The sequence below is a fragment of the Leucopleurus acutus genome (genome assembly GCF_964270905.1).
Source record: "Leucopleurus acutus genome assembly, chromosome: 2".
NCBI classification, from domain to species: Eukaryota; Metazoa; Chordata; class Mammalia; order Artiodactyla; family Delphinidae; genus Leucopleurus; species Leucopleurus acutus.
The window spans coordinates 171,383,413-171,405,032 of NC_139143.1; the positions used below are offsets into that span (position 1 = coordinate 171,383,413).

The 21,620-nt window shown below is 40.5% G+C and overlaps 1 protein-coding gene across 2 annotated transcripts in view; it reads right to left on the reverse strand.

Moving 5' to 3' along the window:
• The window catches only part of PHACTR4 (phosphatase and actin regulator 4), a 116,975-nt gene that overhangs the window by 10,266 nt on the left and 85,089 nt on the right, over window positions 1-21,620 (reverse strand). For both annotated transcript variants that reach the window (XM_082864030.1, XM_082864031.1), the window contains exons 3-9: window positions 19,884-20,054; window positions 19,164-19,244; window positions 12,888-13,052; window positions 11,775-12,170; window positions 6,968-7,571; window positions 5,396-5,583; window positions 4,461-4,614 (exon numbers count right to left, since the gene is read on the reverse strand). In XM_082864030.1, coding sequence (XP_082720156.1) covers window positions 4,461-4,614; window positions 5,396-5,583; window positions 6,968-7,571; window positions 11,775-12,170; window positions 12,888-13,052; window positions 19,164-19,244; window positions 19,884-20,054 — 1,759 coding nt within the window. The remainder of the gene's footprint in view (window positions 1-4,460; window positions 4,615-5,395; window positions 5,584-6,967; window positions 7,572-11,774; window positions 12,171-12,887; window positions 13,053-19,163; window positions 19,245-19,883; window positions 20,055-21,620) is intronic.

The following is a 21,620-nucleotide window of genomic DNA, read 5'->3' on the forward strand; positions in this document are numbered from 1 at the left end:
CCCGCGTGCCTAGAGCCCGTGCTCTGCAACAAAGAGAAGCCACAGCAACGAGAAGCCTGCACACCACAATGAAGAGTAGCCCCCGCTCGCCACAACTAGAGAAAGCCCGCACGCAGCAATGGTGACCCAACACAGCAGCCAAAAATAAAATAAATAAATGAATAAATATATTTTTTAAAAAAAAGAGTGCATTAAACGATTTAGCTCCTCAGGGTAAAAATCTTAAAAAAAAAAAATCATCACCACAGTCATGGTAAGGAACATGTCTATCACCCTTGGACTGATTTCCTAGGGCTGCTGTAACAATTTACTACAAAGTGAATGGCTTATAACATTCACTTTGTGAGACATTTATTCTCTCACAGCTCTGGAGTCCAGAAGTCCACAATCAAGGTGTTAGAAAGGCTGGTTCCTTCTGAAGGTTCAGAGGGAGAATTTGTTCCATGCCTCTCTCCGAGATTCTGGTGGTTGCCAGCAGTCCTTGGCGTTCTTTAGCTTGTAGATGCATCATTCCAGTATCTGCCTTAGTCACACAGCGTTCTCTGTGTGTGTCTGTGTCTATCCATCCCAATTTCCCTCCTCTTATGAGGACACCAGTCATTGGATTAGAGCCTACCAAATCCAGTATGACCTCATCTTAAGTTGATTATAGCTACACAGACCCTCTGTCCAAATAAGGTCACATTCAAAGGTACCAGAGATTAGGATTTATTTTGGAACATACAACTCTACCCACTACAACCTCCCTGACAAAATTTCATTTCCTTTGTAATCTCTATCTCCCTGCCTCCAAGCAAACACTCATCTGCTTTATTTACTCTCAACCACCCTGCCCCGAGGCAGCCACTGATCTGTTTTATGTAACTATAAATTAGTTTTCATTTTCTAAAATTTTATATAAAATCATACAGTATGTACTCTTTTTTTGTCTAGCTTCTTTCGCTCAGGATAATTACTGAGATCCACCCAAGTAGTGGCATTATAAATAGTTCATTCCTGTTTACTACTCTGTAGTATTCCATCACAGGACTATGTTCATATTCATTCATTTATGTTTTGATGGACATTTAGGTTGTTTCTATTTTGGGGGACTATTAGAAATAATGGAATGGCTAGATCGTATGTTGTTTGATTTTTTTAAAGAAACTTACAAATTGTTTTCCAAAGTAGTCTATTTTACGCTCCCAGTCTATTTTACCACCACTGTGTGAGAATACAGCTGGGCCTCATCCTCAGCTACTCTTTTATAAAATTAATTTTTATTTATTTATTTTTGCTGTGTTGGGTTTCCGTTTCTGTGCAAGGCCTTTCTCTAGTTGTGGCAAGCGGGGGCCACTCTTCATCGCAGTGCGCGGGCCTCTCACTATCGCGGCCTCTCTTGTTGCGTAGCACAGGCTCCAGACGCGCAGGCTCAGTAGTTGTGGCTCACGGGCCTAGTTGCTACGTGGCATGTGGGGTCCTCCCAGACAAGGGCTTGAACCCGTGTCCCCTGCATTAGCAGGCAGACTCTCAACCACTGCGCCACCAGGGAAGCCCCAGCAACTCTTAATATTATCAGTCTTTTATTATTTATTTTATTTTATTTTTAAAAATAAATTTATTTGTTTACTTATTTATTTTTGGCTGCGTTGGGTCTTCCTTGCTGTGCGCCGGCTTTCTCTAGTTGTGGCGAGCAGGGGATACTCTTCATTGCAGTGTGCGGGTTTCTTATTGCAGTAGCTTCTCTTGCTGCAGAGCACCGGCTCTAGGTGCGCGGGCTTCGGTAGCTGTGGCACGCAGCTCAAGAGCGCAGGCTCAGTAGTGGTGGCACATGGGCTTAGTTACTGTGCTGCCTGTGGGATCTTCCACATGCCGGGCCCCCTGCATTGGGAGGGCAGAGTCTTACCCACTGGATCAACAGGGAAGTGCTTGCTTCCCCCACCGTTTAAAAAGTGGGTTGTTTCTTACTGAGTTTGGAGAGTTCTTCATATATTCTAGATATAAGACCTTTATCAGATACATGGTTTGCAAATATTTTTCTCCCAGTTTGTGGCTTATTTTTATTTTTAAACAGTGTCTTTCACAGAACAAAAAATTTTAATTTTGATGAAGTGCAATTTACCAATGTTTTTCTCTTAAGAACCATGCTTTGAGATCATATCTATGAAATCTTTCTCTAACCCATATTCTAGAAATTTTACAGTTTTAGCTCTCATATTTAAGTCTATGATCCATTTTGAGTTAATTTTTTATATGATACACTGAATGAATTGAAGTTATTTTTGTGCCAGGACCATTTGTTGAAAAGACCATCCCTTCTTAATGAAATTGTCTTTGTACCTTTGTCATAAATGAGTTGCACATATATGGGTGGGTCTATTTCTGGGCTCTCTCTTCTGTTCCATTGACTTCTTTGTCTATCCTACCTTTACGTCAATACCATACTGTTTAGGTTACTTTAGCTTTATAATATGTCCTAAAATAAGACAGTGTTAGTCCTCCAGTCCTGTTCTTTTTCACAGTTGCTTTATATTTCCGTAACAATTTTAGAATCAGTTTGTCAATTAAAGCCTACTGGGGGTATTTTGATTGGAACTGCATTAAATCTACTGATGTCTTGATAATACTGAGACTTCTGATCCATGAATATGTTATTTGTCTCCATATATTTAGGTCTTCTTTACTTTCTTCAGCATTATTTTATACTTTTCAGTGCATAGGTCTTACACAATCTTTCATCAGGTTTATCCACAGGTATTTAAAGAGTTTTGATGGTATTGTAAATTGCTATTGTAAATGTTAATCTCTTGTATTTCTACATTTTAATTTTAGACTATTCATTGCTAGTGTCCAACAAGCTCTTCTAAGACGATTATGACCTGGGAAAAAAAACACTCAAAGATGAGCAACTAGCATTGCAATAAAGCCAAAGGAATCTATTATTATTATTATTATTTTTTTTTTTTGGCGGTACGCGGGCCTCTCACTGTTGTGGCCTCTCTCGTTGTGGAGCACAGGCTCCGGACGCGCAGGCTCAGCGGCCGTGGCTCATGGGCCCAGCCGCTCCATGGCATGTGGGATCTTCCCGGACCAGGGCACGAACCCGTGTCCCCTGCATCGGCAGGCAGACTCTCAACCACTGCGCCACCAGGGAAGCCCAAGGAATCTATTATTAAAGATCCCCATTCTTGGATGAAATATACAGTGTGGGAATATAGTCAATAGTAATGTAATATCTTTGTATGGTGACAGATGGTAACTAGACTTATTGTGGTGATCATTTTGCAATGTATAGAAATATCAAACCACTGTGTTGTGCACCAGGAACTAATATAGTATTGTAGGTCTATTATACTCCAAAAACCAAACAAACAAACTCAGAAAAAGAGATCAGATCTGTGGTTACCAGAGGCAGGGGGTGGACAGGGGGAACTGGATGAAGGTGGTCAAAAGGTACGAACTTCCAGTTATAAAATAAATACATACTAGGGATGTAATGTACAACATGATTAATATAATTAACATGTATGTTATATATCAAAGTTGTTAAAAGAGTAAAGCCTAAGAGTTCTCATCACAAGGAAAATATCTTTTTCTTCCTGTTTCTTTTATTATGTATCTATAGGAGACGATGGATGTTCATTAAGCTTATTGTGGTCATCATTTCATGATGTATGCAAGTCAAATCATTATGCTCTATACCTTAAACTTATACAGTGCTGTATGTCAAATGTATCTCAATAAAACTAAAAGAAAAAAAAATCCCCATTCTTAACTAATTCCTAATCTTGATGGTCTCTTGCTGACACTCAGAGGGCCACAGTTCTGCATTAAGATTGCCATCAGCAAAGCCAGGTGTCTCAGGTAGGAGAGGAGAATATATTTTAATTAACAGGCATCCTTATTTGTTTTTAAGGAATACACCAGGAGTTCCACTTTCCGAGAGGAACATCTGAGGTGGGCAAACACTTGTCTGTATACCTAGACTCTACGTATAGTGCATATGCAGGAAGCTGGCCTGCATTCAGTCTCTCTATGCTTTTGGTTCCAGCTGACTTGAAAAATATACTAACACGTTGAAAGGAGGCAGTTACATGGAACATGTGAAATAGATACAATGGAAATTATGTGTGTGATTTTTAACTGGGCTGGCACCTCATGGTTGAGCAAGCCAGAAGAGGCTTGCTGTCCTGGGAGCCACCTAAATCCTTAGAAACTTTAAAAAAAAACATACTTATGTTTATCTTATGGTGTAAAGCTGTGAGATCTATCTCATGGTTTAAAGCTCTGAGAGCCATCTAGTTCCTTAATTTCCAAACTCTTAGAAGATACCCATCTGTGTACAATATGTATTTTTAAAAATTATGCTATTTCTAAAATTAAAAAAATAAAGATACCTGCATGCTCCACCACAAAGTACATCTCTAAGACATGTACTGGCATAATCAAATCAAATCAATCTATTCTAAGAAAAGGCCTACCGGATGAGCGTGTTCCCAATCTGGTGCCGTATTTCATTCCACTCCTCTTTGCTTTTTCGAGGCCAAGAATTCACGTTCATTTCAGGTTCACTGGGTCTGTGGTTCAACTTCATTGCCAGTGTGTCTTTCCTCTTCACTTTGTTGGCCAGAGCACCTTTGTACAAGGGAAAGAAAAACATGTAGGAGCTTAAAGCTCAGCCTCACCTGGAGCTAGGTAAGAGTCTGAATAAACAATATCATAATCCCAGCTTTCTAGCTGGCCTCTGATGATCCACCTAACAGAGAGGTGGGGGTAAAGCTGAGGACATCTAAAAATCTTTTTAGCAGATGGCCTCAGACGGGCTAAAAATATCTTTTCCCTTCTACCAGTTCTCTGTCTACATTTTTCTTCTTAATAAGAGTTGCTAGAGGAGGGATGGTCTAAGCAGGGGACAGCCTCTGAATTACAACACAGAGGCATTTGCACTAACACACCTCATAAGGTTCCTACTCTTAAAGCTGCTTTCCACTTTTAGGAATCAGGATTCTATTATTCACAGATGTGTGTACATGCACATGTTTTTTTTTCTTTGCCCCATGAACACAGGAAGCTCACTAGGCTGAAGGAGTGCATCATTTTTGTCTTTTCCACAAAGCCCAAATACCAACTTTCCTTTACTCCACATTCTTTAACACCATCAAGGTAAATAATTTTTAAATCAAAACCAAACACATAAAAAACTGATTGACTCAACCTACTGGGCTCCCTCTCACTGGCTTGTTATAACAATGGGAACAGCAGGGACAAGAGTCTTTCATAGAGCCTTCCAAGAGCAGTCAGCCAGACGACTCGATGGGAGAGGGTGCCTGCTTCCATGCATCTTACACTTGCTAAGACCAGCACACAGCTTTATCGGTAAGAGAACTTTCTCCTTCTCTTTCCCTCCCTTTCTTACTATGATGGCTTTCATCTTCATCCTCTTCATCTCGGTATTGAATAGGACCTTCTGAATCAGAGTCACTCTCTTTCCCTTCTTCTTCCTCCTGCAGACACTGCGGTAGTTTAGGAATGACTGAGGTAGATGCTACATCTGCATCGAATGCAATTATGTGGATCTGCTCCTCCTCTTCTTCATCGTCTGGACTAACAAATTAACATAATTACATTTTACGTTGTCCTTTCAGAGACATAAAGAATAACTGATTTGCAAGGCAAACTACTGAATAACCATGAAAAAGTCCATAAACGAAATAATTTATAGTTATTTCCCTTAATTTTTACATTCTTGCTAAGAAACTTTTTAGCAGCTATTAATCTAAAGGGCTCTGGGTTCAAATCCCAGATCTACAACTTATTTACTAGCTTGTTATTTAATTTTTCTGTAAATGTGAATGATACCTACCTTGTTGGTTTGTTCTGAGAATGAAATAGACAAATTCTAGAATGCACTAGTGTCTTGCACATAGGGCCCTGATGATCAATACATAAAATGCAAGTTTGCCTTGGTCTGATTGAATGAGAAGATCACACAGCATCTAACAGAGTACTTGGCTCATGGAAGATACTCAATAAAAATACTTAACCCATTTCCTAAACCAAGGAAGCAAAGAGAAGTACGGATGAAAACTAACTTCTTTGCTTTACACTCTGGAGGCATAAAACTATGACTTAGTCTACTTCAAATTCCTAAACTGTCTCAAAATAAATAATGCAAAATAAATAATACCAGGAAGTACAAAAGATTATGGCAAAAAAACCAAAAACTAGGATACTGCAACAACTCTATAACAATTCTTTTAGTTATTAGTAAGACAGATTTCCAACTTGCCAAGAAGTGTTAATCTTCAGTCACAATTTGTCTGAATTTTAAAAAGACAGACAAAATAGGTATAAGTACCAATGCTACTGTGAACAGATTGAGTGTTTGGGGACAGATGAGGGAGAGAAAAGATGAGCAGTTTCAGTCTGTGGGGCTGGAATACTGAGCTATCTTTCAGAGCTCCCTTCTTTTTCTCTAGGCTTCTCTCTGTCTCTCTCTACCAGGTTCTGTGCCAGGCACTAGAGCTTTCAGATTTGTCTAATTTCATTCTCGCAAGCCTATGAGGTAGGTATTATTTCTGTTTACAGGTTAGACAACTGAAGAGCAGGAAGATTAAGTAACATACACTACTGCATGCTAGTAAATCAGAGGCAGAGCTGGGATTTGAACCCAGAGCCATCTTACTCCAAGGTCAATGTTCATAAGCACCATGTTACACTGCTTCCCATATATCATATAAAAATACACAGTGATTTTAATTTTCAAGTACAGAAGTTTGTAATTTTTGTATCATCATGGAAATTTCTGCCATGGAAACAATGTTATAGAAATCAGGAGAGTAAAAGTTCAAATTCAAGAACATGTCCTATTTGTTGAGTATTCTTCTTAATTTAAATTTATTCACATTTTCTCTCTATAAGTAATTTTTTCCAAGAAGGACTAGCTACAGTAAAGAGGGAACAAGAAGCAAGCTTTAAAGGCACTCACACTTTCAGCATTTCAATAGTGATGGGAAGTGACCTGGTCCGACCCAGGGTACTGCTGTCCTCAGAAAAGTTGTCACTGTTCTCGAAGAGCAATGAATGAGCTCTATGAGAGCCTTCCAAGGGAGGAGTCATGGGGAGTGGGCTGGCCAGGGCCTGCTGGATTCGGATATGCAGTGGGACTTGGGGCAGCCTAGAGGGTACATGGGGCTCCCCAAAGCTGTGGTCCAACATCCTCTTGGGTACTTCCCTTTTCTGACTTTCCTGCTGGGGAACCTCCTGGGGTAGGTCTAAGGAAGGTGGAAACTCATTTTCTGGCACAACTTGAAAAGTCTTAGCAGGGAATGGAGGGGACCGAGGGGGTTCTGGAGGTATATGAGTAGGCAGTGGGGGGGATGGGGTGGTAGGGGGGATCATCAGCAGGGGTTCGGAGCCCACAGAGCATGTGCTCTTCTCTTTCTGATCACTTGGTGCTTTTGTGGTGGTGGCAGTGGCAGCAGCAGTCTCTGAGGTGGGTACCAAAGTTGATGGAATGCCTCTCTTAGGTGGTAAAGGTGGGGACAGCTTTGATAACAACGTACCACTGTTTATTGCTTGGGATAGTTCAGCTGGAAAAGAGAAAGCAACACCTCAGTTTAAGATGGCTTTACAGTGCTTTGAGGGGCCAGCCCAGGGCCTAGAATTAGAGCTGAGCTCAGTCTTAATCTTTTGGGCAAATTATACCATTTCATGGCTTTGCCATTCCCTAGCTATCTAATCCTGAAACAAAATTAATATTTAAATATATAGAAGCCCTAATAAATGTACAGAGGTGTAGGAAGACCACTACCTTAATATTTTGATGAGAAACTTCTTACTTCTTTACTATGATAATAGACATGACAATTTTTTATGACTTGATCTTGGTGTAGATAAAGTTAATATGAAAAAAAAACAAAAAAATGTGGCTAGTAAATTCTTTTGTCTAACAGTACTCCATTAAAAAATTTAAACATGCAGATTGAAACAAAAAAACAAACACTATCAGGCATTGTTGCCATATACTGATAAATAATGATATCTAGATATCAGAGCACTTTATTATTAAACTATCAATGATATCTTGGATTTTTATAGCAAACGCAGAGGCCTTTGAAGAAAGCTAGGTGCTTTTCTGTCCTTGACTTCATATTCTCCTTATACAACAGATCATCTTTACCATTTTACAGAAGCAAAAACTGAGGCCACAGAAGTTACGTGACTTGCCCAAGATCATACTACAAACTGGTTAAGGACTCAGCTAGTTCCCGGGACTCATTATGAGGTTCCATCATCTGGATCCCACTGACTTTGTTTCTTATTAGTGTCCACACCTCTTCTTGCCCTTTATGTCCAATCTGTCATCTCCACTCTTCACTACCCTATGGGCTCCTTGACAACAGGGCACCCCTTGTCTCTAACAGCATATTCACAGGGTGGGGCACAGTGCCTGGCACATAGTGGGTCCTCAATACATGTTTACTAGATGAGAGGCCCCTACCCTGTATCATGACAGTATATATCCCTATGTGATCCCCCAAAGCCCACAACGTCTCAGGTGTTGATTCCACAAAGTCCCTTTGGAGAGCTCCAAATGGCTTTTAAGAAGTGGATCAGGCTTCCCTGGTGGTGCAGTGGTTGAGAGTCCGCCTGCTGATGCAGGGGACACGGGTTCGTGCCCCGGTCCGGGAAGATCCCACATGCCGTGGAGCGGCTAGGCCCGTAAGCCATGGCCACTGAGCCTGCGCGTCCGGAGCCTGTGCTCCGCAACGGGAGAGGCCACAACAGTGAGAGGCCGGGTACCGCAAAAAAAAAAAAAAAAAAGAAGTGGATCAACACATCACAAAAGGTCAACCTTGCAAAATAATTAAATAGTAGTTCTCTCGGTTACCAACCTCCAACCCTCTACCCAAACCCCTCACTTGTTTTCAAAGGTTTTATATGTCTTACCTAGAGAGCAACACTTCAAGTTTCCCTAAATTAAAAATTTAACTGCACTAAATCCCATTCCATTGGCAGCATTCAAAGTAAAAGTCTAGCTAATCTGATAATGCTTTAATGTCACTCTTCATAAGTAAAATTTTAAAAGGTCCTTCTAGAAAAATACTGCATACACATATAAAAAAGGATTCGAAAAATGTGAATTTCAGGATCAATAAAAGGTATTTTTTGGTAGACTGGATTTTTGCTGTCTGTCTAAAAACAGTGGTTAGCTATTCCATCTACAACAAAACCCACCCCTGACAAGACCAAATTTGAGTATTTTAACATTTGAATTGATAAAGTAAATTACCTTTGGTAATTTATGGAAAACATATACCTGAAAAGTAAAGGAAATGACCTCTGGTACACATACCCTCTGGTACAAATACCCAATGGCATTTGGCTGTAGTTCCGTGGGAAAGATGCCAAAATGTTCATTGGAGGGGTTACAAATTCCCTTCATCTGTTCAGTTATTCATGGTGGTCCTTCCTTAGTCCCAACACTACTAATTAGTCCTAATACTATTATGCCCGTTAGTAGACATAGCAATGTCTAAACATTGGTTTCCAAATGTTTGGGTTTCATGGACCAATACTATTAAAAAGATTCTCAACCAATCTCAGGTTGTCAATTTTTATTATTTTCAACTAAGGCTTCTTTTTTTTTTTGGCCGTGCTGCGTGGCTTGTGGGATCTTAGTTCTCAGCCAGGGATTGAACCCAGGTTCCCAGCAGTGGCAACATGGCACCCTAACCACTGGACTGCCAGTGAATTCCCTCAACTAAGGCTTGATATTCAGTAAACCACTTACGAACATAACTCCTTCATGGAAGAAATGGTCTTTTAACACCAAAGAATTAGGAAGGTCCATAATTTCAGAATAAAGGATAGTCCTTTTATTTATTTATTTTTTGGGGGTTATGTCGTGCAGCTTGTGGGATCTCAGTTCCTCGACCTGGGATTAAACCCAGGCCACGGCAGTGAAAGCTTGGAATCCTAACTACTAGGCCAGCAGGGAACTCCCTAAAGGATAGTTCTTTAAATCAAGTCTACTTAACCTTAATAAAAACTCTGTGAACTATCCTATTTTTCTCTTTCTGCCGAGGACCACTTGTGGACTGATGTTGGTCCCTCAGTCACAGGGCCTATTGCTTTGGGCTATTCATCTGAGGCCAAGAGTGGCCTCCGCAGTTTAGCCCAGGATACAGTACACATATTATCATTTTTTAATATTGTCTTACCCTGAAAAGGGTGGAGTACTACTGGTTTAGAGCAGTGGTTCTCGATGTGTGGTCCCCATATACAGAGCATCAGCATCACCTGGGAACTCATCAGAAATGCAAATTCTCAGGCACTACCCCAGACTTACTGAATTGGAAACTCTAAGGGCAGAGCCCAGCACTCTGTGTTTTAACAAGCCCTCCAGGTGACCATGATGAGAACCCCTGTTTAGACAACAGGTTGAGAACACAAGTATACAGGACAGAGGTCTGTACTCCAGAGTTGAAAAGGCTGTGTTTGGTTTCTATCTTTCACTAACTGCAACCTGAGTCAATCACAACTTCTTCACATTCTTATTGCCCTAACTATATAATAGATAAAACTTCACAAGGTTTTGAAAATAAGTATATGAAAGCTCCTCAGTCCTCAGAGATAAGTCAACACAGCACTATCCATCCAAGGTAGTGATAATAATAATAATAACCTTCATCCTGTTTTTATCAAGCTCTCCAACCTGCTGTAGTCACAATGAATTCTAAGCCTGTTTTTCAAGGTTCTAGTCACTCCATACAATTTGGTTAATTAGCCATTTGATGAGCACACTTTTTGTTTCTCCAATCATTAACAAAAACTTAAAGCAGTACTAAGCCTAATATCATTTTTCTTGAAAAACTACCTTTTTTCCTCTCCTCCCTTTCTTAAAATTCCTCTAAATTTATATAAGGAAAACTGACCTAAATATACTATAATATATTCAGGTAAATATAAAAAAATTACTAAACCAATAAAAAGTTACTGGTTATCTTCCCTGCTTTCATTCTTCCACCACTTATTTTATTAAAAGTAGCATTCTTAACTCTCCTGACACAAAACATGATTTTATCAGGATAATTTAAATACCTTTGCAGTTCCCCATGAATGTACTATGCCAGACACTGAATCGCAAGTTACACTGGCACCTATACAATCATCTTTTTATCTACTGGATTTATGCTGAAGGAAGGCATTGGCAGTTTAAAGTAGGTTAAAGAAAAAACCCTTTTCTCCAAGCAGATCAAACCCATTGTGGTCTTCACACGTACAGTCCCCCAACTACAAACAGTAGTTCAGAAACATTGTTTTAGGAAAATAAATATTAATCCCCCAAAACGTGAACCTAATTTTAGTGATATTTAACCGCACTGTTTCCATTCACAGCCATCTGCCTCATTTTCAAGGCTTTTTTCTATATTGAGGGCATTCATAAGGACAAGCTACGGAGAACTCTCTCACAGACCAAATCAATATTGTACCAGTTATCCAATAAGACAACTGTCTTGGGCTTCCCTGGTGGCGCAGTAGTTGAGAGTCCGCCTGCCGATGCAGGGGACACGGGTTCGTGCCCCGGTCCGGGAGGATCCCACATGCCGCGGAGCGGCTGGGCCCGTGAGCCATGGCCGCTGAGCCTGAGCGTCTGGAGCCTGTGCTCCGCAACGGGAGAGGCCACAACAGGGAGAGGCCCGCGTACCGCAAAAAAAACCCCAAAAAACCGAACAACTGTCTAAAACCAAACCAAACCCCAAACAATGGAAATCTAAAGACTTACTTACCAATGACAGGGTTGCTATTTCTGTGAGCTGGTTTAGGGGGAGGGATAGGGGGCTGCTTGGCAGGAACTGTATGAGTGAGGCTCGGGGTAGCAGTAGTGTTAGTGCTGGCAGAAGAAGCAGGCAGAGTCCTGGGTGCTTGGGAAGCGGGGACAGAGGAATTAACAGTTTTTGCTGGGTTTGTGGCAGCCGTGGTGGCAGCAGGTGCTGTGGTGATGGCAGTGGTGGGCGTGGAGGAGAGTGGTCTTGCTGTGCTGCCAGAGGAAGTGGCATCCTTTGCTTGCCCTTCATTTGCTTCGTGAGAAGAGGACAAGTGTCTTTTAGGGGGAAGTAAAGGCTGTTTGGGTACATTCTCAGGAATGGACTCTGCTTCAGAATTAGGCTGGTTTCCAGTTGAGCCTGTGTAATAACAGATGTGATTTAAAAGGAAAGAGTTACAAGACAGACTGAAAAAGCTAACACACCCATAGCTTACGGTCAATTCCACCCATTATTTAATGTATAGATTGGTTTACGGACAAAGTTTCCCAACCTCAACGTACTTAAGGTATATGACACTTTCTCAATCATAAGACAGACTTGTTATGGTAGTGATTCTTCATACAAGAGCCAGGCAACTGGACACAGAGTCCCTTGGGTGGAGGAGGAGGAATGTGTAGCTTGAAAAAGTCCTACAGTTATCTGATATTTAACATCCTCTTCCATCCTTGAGAATCACACATTTAGGTATTTTGTGAATACAAGAATGAGGGGAGAAATTGTACTTAAAGTGGCAACTAGGTGAGGAACCGCTAGAGGAGAACAGAAGTCCCTCTGGATTTTATTTCTCCCCTGGCTCTTGCAAACCCCCGAAGTAAATTAGAATGACTGATCCATGGCTCTTAAACTAAAAAATTCAGAGTTGGGCTTCCCTGGTGGCGCAGTGGTTGAGAGTCCGCCTGCCGATGCAGGGGACACGGGTTCGTGCCCCAGTCCGGGAGGATCCCATGTGCCGCAGAGCGGCTGGGCCCGTGAGCCAAGCCTGCTGGGCCTGCGCGTCCGGAGCCTGTGCTCCACAAAGGGAGGGGCCCCAGCAGTGAGAGGCCCGCGAACTGCAAAAAATTCAGAGTTAATTACCTAGTCGCTTCTTTGGGTCCTCTTCTGGAATAGGCTTCTTAAGACTTGCTATTCTTCTTGGTTCTTCCTCTACTTGGACTGGACTAGAGGATCTGGCACTCCCTATGGGGGTGGTATGGCCATTCTTTAACGTGGCATGGCTCAACTTCCCTGGATCCTCACCACCTGCAAGGTCCAAAAGAAAGAGCAAACTGATGGACTGGTGTGGTCAGGTAGGGAGAAGAGTTGGCAATTTCTAACCTTTCTTATCCCCTTTATCCAACCCTCTTCCTGTGTTAGCTTATTATTTAGATTTTATAGTAGTAATGAAAATAAGTAGTTCTTTTTCCAATAAACATTTGATTGTCTATTATGTGCCGGGTGCTTTGCTACATGAATAAGACAGATTTATTTCACACAAATAATTACAATGCTAAATGTTAAGAGCTATTATGAGTGATGTGCTATGGTACAAATGAAGAAACAATTTTCTTGGGGGTGGGAATGGGGTTAGAAAAGCTTCACAGAAAGTCGTAGCTAAACTGAGTCTTAAAGGAGGAGTAGGAGCCTGCCACTCGATGACAAGATGAGCAAAGACCATGTAGGAAGAAGAAATAGCATGTATGAAGGTGTGAAATTATTCGACATGTTTGGGAACTGACAATTAGTTTGTCCTGGCAGGAGAACAGATGCACATAAGAAAAAGTTAATAGGAATGGAAAGGCAAGCAAAAGCCAGCCTATGAAGGGTGCCAAGCACCATGTAAAAGAGCCTGGACTGAATCCTTTAGGAAACAGGAAGCCAAAGAATTAAAGTAGGAGAGAGATATGATCTGCTCTGTCTTTTAGAAAGTTAATTCTGAGAGCTGTGAGAAGGATGGATTAGGCAGTGATTGGAATAGGAAAACTAATAATGAGCAGAATGTAGGTGAGAAATAGCAGAGGGTGCCTGAGGGCATTAGGAGTGGACAGCAAGGGGGAGAACTGATAGACACATCAAAGGTAAAACACGGTACACATGATGAATTCCTATAAGCTAAACTGCAGGAATGATCACTAGGCTGCAGGCTTTGGGATGAACACTCATCGCTATTAAACTCGTAGGCAAGATCCTTTTATGGAGGAATTAGACAAGTGTTCCCAGTTACTGCTGAGGTTTCCTTTGGAGGAGAGAACTGAAACACTGACGTTAGAGACTGAAAACTGTCTCACCTCCTAGTGTCATGGGAACTGGAACTATTTGCTCTCTAGTTACTCTCTTTGTTTTCCATAGGGAGACACTCTTCATTTTAGTGTCTCTTGAGTTAGTCCCTCGAGTTCTCATAGACCAGACTCCCTCACCCCAACCCACCACTTCCTACTAAGAGATTAGACAGTATCATTCTTCATACAGTCTCAGAAAGAGGTGGAGCTTGGGCTAAAAGTAGTATAAGTCTAAGGCAAATGAGCACTGAATGAAAAATGTACTTCTAAAGTGAAAGTATTCTGACAACTATTTGTTAAATTTTAAAACAGAGGAAGGGGCAAGATGACAACAACTATGTAAATGTTGTAAGTTACTGCTTATGTTAATATAGCGCACCTTTAACAAAAACAGGACTTTCTAGAATGTAAAGCAATGAATCATTTCAAAGCCCCTACTTTCTTTCTTTTTTAAAAAATATTTATTTATTTATTTTTGGCAGCATTGGGTCTTCGTTGCTGCGTGCAGGCTTTCTCTAGTTGCGGCGAGCGGGGGTTACTCTTGTTGCAGCGCTCAGGCTTCTCATTGCAGTGGCTTCTCCTGCTGCGAAGCACGGGCTCTAGGCACGTGGGCTTCAGTAGTTGTGGCACGCGGGCTCAGTAGTTGTGGCTCGCGGGCTCTAGAGCGCAGGCTCAGTAGTTGTGGTGCACGGGCTTAGTTGCTCAGTGGCATGTGGAATCTTCCCAGACCAGGGCTCGAACCCATGTCCCCTGCATTGACAGGCAGATTCTTAACCACTGTGCTACTAGGGAAGCCCAAAGCCCCTACTTTTAAAAAACATACAGTGAAAGGTAAAGACACATTATTAATTAGTTTCTACTCAGCACATACCAGCAAAAGTGATCAGTCATCTTGCAAGTTACTTAATCAGGATTGTCTACTTTGAAGTAAAACTTCTTATATATACATATATTTAAAAAAAATAAATTCATTTATTTATTTTTAGCTGCGTTGGGGTCTTTGTTGCTGTGCACGGGCTTTCTCTAGTTGCAGCGAGCTGGGGCTACTCTTCATTGTGGTGTGCGGGCTTCTCATTGCAGTGGCTTCTCTTATTGCTGAGCACGAGCTCTAGGCCCATGGGCTTCAGTAGTTGTGATGTGTGGGCTTCAGTAGTTGTGGCACGTGGACTCAATAGTTGTGGCTTGCAGGCTCTGGAGCGCAGGCTCAGTAGTCGTGGTGCACAGGCTCAGTTGCTCCACAGCATGTGGGATCTTCCCGGACCAGGGCTCGAACCCATGTCCCCTGCATTAGCAGGTGGACTCTTAACCACTGTGTCACCAGGGAAGTCCCAAACTTCTTATGTTTAATGCAAAGGGTTTGTGCTAAATGCTAACAGAATAGAATAGAATTAGAATCTGGCCTCAACATCTATGAGTGCCTCTCAACCCCCAACTCAGAAAATCCATTACATATTTTATAATATAGTCAAGTCAGAACCATAATCAAGCCAAAAGCCATCTCTGAGTATGAAAAGAACTGCAAGGTTCAAATACTGCTTTTAGCCTAAACTGGAGATATGTAAGCCAGGCTGTGAGGCCCATCTCTTAGTTTCTTCTTTTTTTAAAAAATTATTTATTTATTTATTTATTTATTTATTTTTGGCTGTGTTGGGTCTTTGTTACTGCACCGCGGGCTTTCTCTAGTTGCGGCTAGCGGGCGCTACTCTTCGTTGCGGCGCGTGGGCTTCTCATTGCGGTGGCTTCTCTTGTTGTGGAGCATGGGCTCTAGGCGTGCGGGCTTCAGTAGTTGTGGCACGCAGGCTCAGTACTCTTGGCTTGCGGGCTCTAGAGTGCAGGCTCAGTAGTTGTGGCTCAAGGGCTTAGCTGCTCCGCAGCATGTGGCATCTTTCTGGGCCAGGGATCGAACCCATATCCCCTGCATTGGTAGGCGGATTCTCAACCACTGTGCCGCCAGGGAAGTCCTCTTAGTTTCTTCTTACAGAGTACAGTTTAGGTCAGTTCTCTGGTTGGCAGAGGGACATCTTGTCCAATGGCTACAATTCACTTAGCAATTGGACCTCTGAGCTTGCTTCTAAGCTGTAAACAACTTGGATCAAGAGCCAATAGGAAGCATATGGCAAAAAAGACTGAATGAAGGTGAAAAACAAGAAAGAAGTAATGTATGGGGTTTGGTGAGTGAGCAAGAAAGGTGAGAGGTAGGAAAGGGCATAGGGTGAGGAATGGCTATTATCAAAAAACAATGGCCAAAGACGTTGCAACAGAGGCATTATAACTGTAGTTACCCATCTAAATACCTAGAAGTTTTTGTGTCCTACTGTAAAAAAACAAATAGACTCATGAAAATTTAGAAAATTTAGAAAAATAGAAAGAAAAAAATCCCCTACATTCCTATTCCAACATCCAGAAATAACCAATGCTAATAATATTTTAGTATTTTTCCTTCAAGCTTGTTTTTTCTACTTAAGCTTTTATATAGTTGAGACAATAAATACATAATTTAATTAAATTTTGCAAACAAGCAATATATTCAAATGGTTCAAAACCTAAAGAGTATAGTATTTCATCGGTTTGGTTCCTTTCTTCCACCAACCAAAGGATATATTTTTAAAATTTGGCTTTCAGGGCTTCCCTGGTGGCGCGGTGGTTGAGAGTCCGCCTGCCAATGCAGGGGACACGGGTTCGTGCCCCGGTCTGGGAAGATCCCACATGCCGCGGAGCGGCTGGGCCTGTGAGCCGTGGCCGCTAAGCCTGCGTGTCCGGAGCCTGTGCTCCGCAACGGGAGAGGCCACAACAGTGAGAGGCCCGCATACCACAAAAAACAAACAAACAAAAACTTGGCTTTCATATTTTGTCTCATGCTAAGTAATTCTAATGAAGAGAAATGAAATGCAACCAATGTACTACAGCCTTACTCTTCTGATAAGCTGCTTCATAAAAGTCATACATTAGAGAAAGTCCTGACATCATTAAACCAGCAGTGAGTGTTGAAATACCAAAACATGATCTTTATGACAGACAAACAAGAAATATTAGGGCAGCAATATGGGCCTGGAGACAAATTTGGTATTTAAAAAATAAAAAGGAAATGACACAGTACTGCAGCTGGCACAAAGCTGAGGATGTACAAAGAGACAGAGAATGGTTGTCCTAAGGATCCTTCACCAACCACTCAACTGCAATTCCAGAGTTAAAGACCGCAGCCAGATAAGGTAGGTACTTGGAAGGAAGGGTGAAGGAAGCTTTTTTTATTCCTCAGCAAGAAAATGGACTTTAATACAGAAAATTAGGCAGCAATTATTGGAAGGGGTTTACCCCTTATGTTTACCCCCTAAGCTGAGATTCCTTAAACAAAAAAATCAATTATTCTCATTTATGTTTTAATATTTTTTTCTTCATTAGATATTTTCATTCCCACAAAAAATATATGCCCAATTATATGCAATAAAGGGGTGGGGAAGTGGAAGGTACAAACTACTGAGTGTAAGACAGGCTCAAGGATGTATTGTACAACACGGGGAATATAGCCAATATTTTGTAATAACTGTAAATGGAAAGTAATCTTTAAAAATTATACAAAAAATGCCTTCTTAAAATAAATCAAATATAGATGGTATGCCACTGAATTCCATAGAAATATCTTATCATTATTTAGTATTTTTCATTGTCAAGTTTAATGCCAGTAGAGAAAAATGTACAAAATAGAAATGTAAATTTCAAAGACATATTACAGGGAAAACACTTGTGTGATCATCATGGACATTAGGAAATAAAATGTTTTCAGAGCTCTCTGAAGCCTCTCTCTCTCCCTAGTAACATCCCTTTCCTTCCCCCACAAAGCAATCAATCACTCTCCTAACTCTTATGATAATCCTTGCTTTGTGTTATTATAGTTTAACCACATAAGCATGCATCTCCAAACAGTTTTTCCTTTTTCTTTTTTTTTCTGTTTTGAAGGCATTTATTTCAACAGTTCATTCACTAAAACCCCCTGAGCTTTAGTCCAAAAACTTAGTTTCCATTTTCTTTTGATAATCAGGAGAATCAACCCACTTTTCTAAACAATCACTTTTTTAGATCATTTACTGGGAGAAAGTATCTTTTAAAAGCATGTTTGGAGTGAATTTGTAAGCAAAAATTAGTAAAAGGGCAAGAAGAACTTTTTATTCCTCAGTTCAGTCTCAACTCACATTTAACTTTTAATTATTTCCTATCTTGTAAGAGTCATTGCTGCCATTAGGCCTTTCTTTGTGAGGTGGCCAGTTTTCTCCTTAACACAGCTCACTAAACTCTTTTTTTTTCCCTAACACTGTTTTTTCTTCACACTTACAGAAATGATACAATATATATTCTTTCATGACTGACTTCAATTGCTCAGTATTACTTATGACATTCATATTAAAGCATGTAGGTATAGTTTGTTTGCATTGCTATATAGTATTTCATTTTATCAATGTGTCACAAATTATGTATATATTTTACTATTGATGGACATTTGGGTTGTTTCCAATTTTGCTCTACTGTTAATAAATATTGCTGCTATGAGCATATTTATACATATCTCCTGATACACACGTATACGTATTTTTGTTGCGTATATACCAAAGACTGCACATAGGTTTACATATCTCCAGCTTTCATAGATTATGCTAAACTTTTTTTCAAGGTGATTCTTCCACTTTAACACTTGCATCAATAGGTGTATGTGAATTCCACTTATTTCATACCCTCATCGACTCTTGTTGTTGGTCATCTGATTAATTTTAGGTTTTCTAGTTTATACGTAGAGCTATTTTACTTTGGTTTTAATTTGTATCCCTTAATTACTAATGAAGTAAAAAACCCACCTTTTTGTTTATTGGGCATTTGTATGTACTCTTCAGTGAACTGTCTGTTCAGTGCTTTTGCAGACTTTTCTACTGCATTGCCTTTTTCTTTTCTAACAGAAGTTAGAAAAATATATATTCTAGATGCATGGAAGTTTTTTTAAGTCCCCTTCCCTCTCAACAACAGCAATAATAAAGAAAGAAAATTCAAATACTTAGCAGAACCAAAGACCAAGTGTACAGAGACAGGCATATGCTATTTGCAAACTCACCCTGCTCAGGGTCTTCCAACAGAACCCCTCTTTTAACCAGCTCTTCTCTCGGTTTTCGCATAGATATTTTTCGCTCTAAAACTAACATTAAATTGGAAAAAAACACTCAGAAATGTGGCAGATAAAATTCACCTCCTTAGGTAAAAGAATAAAGTGATTCAATTTTCTATTCTTAGGAAAGAAAAGAACACAAAAACTAACTTTGAATTTAAAAACTTAATTTCATTCACAACCTGTACTATTGGGAAAATATCATTTCCAAAAAGAACTATCCTTTCATAAGCTTAGCTTTTCCTTTTTTTAAATTTTTGGCCCGCCACCCGGGCCCTTGGCAATGAGAGTGAGGAGTCCTAACCCACTGGACCGCCAGAGAATTCCCTCCTTTTTTAATGGAAATCGCAATAGTAAGATACTTATGGATGAACTTCTTCTGGGAGGAAGTGGCCAGAATAGAAAAAAAGAAGCATCTTACATCTGCAGTAGTTCAGGAGCTCCATTCACCACTCAATTGATAAACATGAACCCTATCAAAATACCAACCTAGGAATGAGGATATAGCATATATGGCTTAGTGAGTGACCACTTGTTTTTTTAATTAAAAGATTCAATTCCCTTTTCAAACAGGGGGTTATAGAAACTTGGGAAGAGAATGAAAAAGTTAGGTACCTTCAATGGGGAATTCTCTAACTCAGAACATATATTTAAATCTTAACATCTCACCTTCTGATGTCTCTTTGAATTTATCGCTTTTTTTTTTCCGCCATTTCCAGGGCTTGAAGATCTTGCCAAACCCTGAGAACTTGCTCTTCCTTTTGGTAGGAGGTGTTGTGTCTCCTGCTTCCACACTGTCCATGACCATGCCTGGGTCTGCAGTGGGCTGACCTGCTTCTTCTGTTGCATGGTGAGAGGGAGAAAGGGAAGAGAACAGCCAATTTATTATTTCAGCACAATCTTGAAAATGTCCCTTCCCCTCTCTTCCTGTGGTAGTTGGAAAGGATCAGAGCAATGATAAAATAATCATGCAGACAGACTCCTTGACATCACATGGACACCAAACATCAAAATCCATAACAGATAAATTACTAAGGAGGAAAAGGAACCAAACGGAGCTGACATCATTTTAGGACAAAAATTCAATGAGATGATCATAACCAGCTCAAGTCTCTTAAAGGCACACACACGCACAAATGTGGATATCTTCCCAATGTGCATGAGATCTTGCCCCAATGTAGGCTATTGCTGTTGCTATGCTCATCCTCTTGGCATGGGGGAAGGCCTGTCTCAGCTAACACCACTATCTCTAGTGTCATTGAAGCAGAGAATTCTACCATCAGTGAGTGAGTCATTATTCTCTGTTAAACACTGCCCTCCCTTGCCCTCCTTTTTCAGGATATAAATAGTTCAGGGAGGGGGGTAACACTTAAGTATTAACACCTTACTTGTATATGTTATCAGATTATTTTCTCCCTTCGCAAAAAAGACCTTAGGTAGTTTTGGAGTATTGGAAGGGGCTTGGGGGGCGGGGTGAGGCAGGGGTATTAGTGCTTCAAAATAAAGGAAAACTTTTTTGAAAGTAGAGATGAGATTTCAGTTTGCTTATTACAATATTGCTTTAGGGACAATCCTGATTCTAAAGATTTGACAAGAAACATAACTGACATGATAAATGTGCAGGATCGAAATGAAAGGCCATGAGTCCCTCATAATGACCACACATGCAGGGTTTAGTGAGTGAGCTTTAGTGGCAGAGAAAGGAGCAGCCAAGACTGGGCCAAGAATAATAAAAAAAAGCAGGAAGGCAACAAAAAAAGCAGGAAGGCAACACAATACAACTTTGCACTCCACCTACTGTCCCAGCGTTCTTTGGAGAAGTCTAGAGGAGAAGAAAAAAAAGAGTCATGTGGAATAACAATCCTGGAATTAAACTGGGCCCTTTACTTTATAGAAATACATCAAGGACCACATACTGTATAATCACATGTAATAAGTTAATATGTTTACTGTAAACAATTTCACATTTGAAGCAAATAATGCATTTGGAGGTGGGGGGGACAAAGGGGCATAACATATACTCTTAAAAAAACCCTCTTAATTCGATATTTTTTCATAAGAGAAAATACACAATCAACAAGCATTAATTTTTTTAAAGAAACATTTGAAAAATTCAATCTTTTTTCAGTTCATAGATGCTGAGTCTAGGGAAGTCCGTTGATAAAGGTAAGATTTACACAACAGTAATTATCAGAGCGACTGCAGCAATGGCTGCTGATGCATTACTTTGCTATGCCTAAGATGACATAGGCAAAACAGGGGTCTGGTTCCTGAAGTGCAACAGATGAAGATGACAGAGGACAGTGACTCTTTCTTTACTTGAGGGCATCTTGGGTCTCAACTACTTTAATTCTTTACATGAAATGCAGTAGAACATGGTTATAACATTGGATCATATTTTTTAAA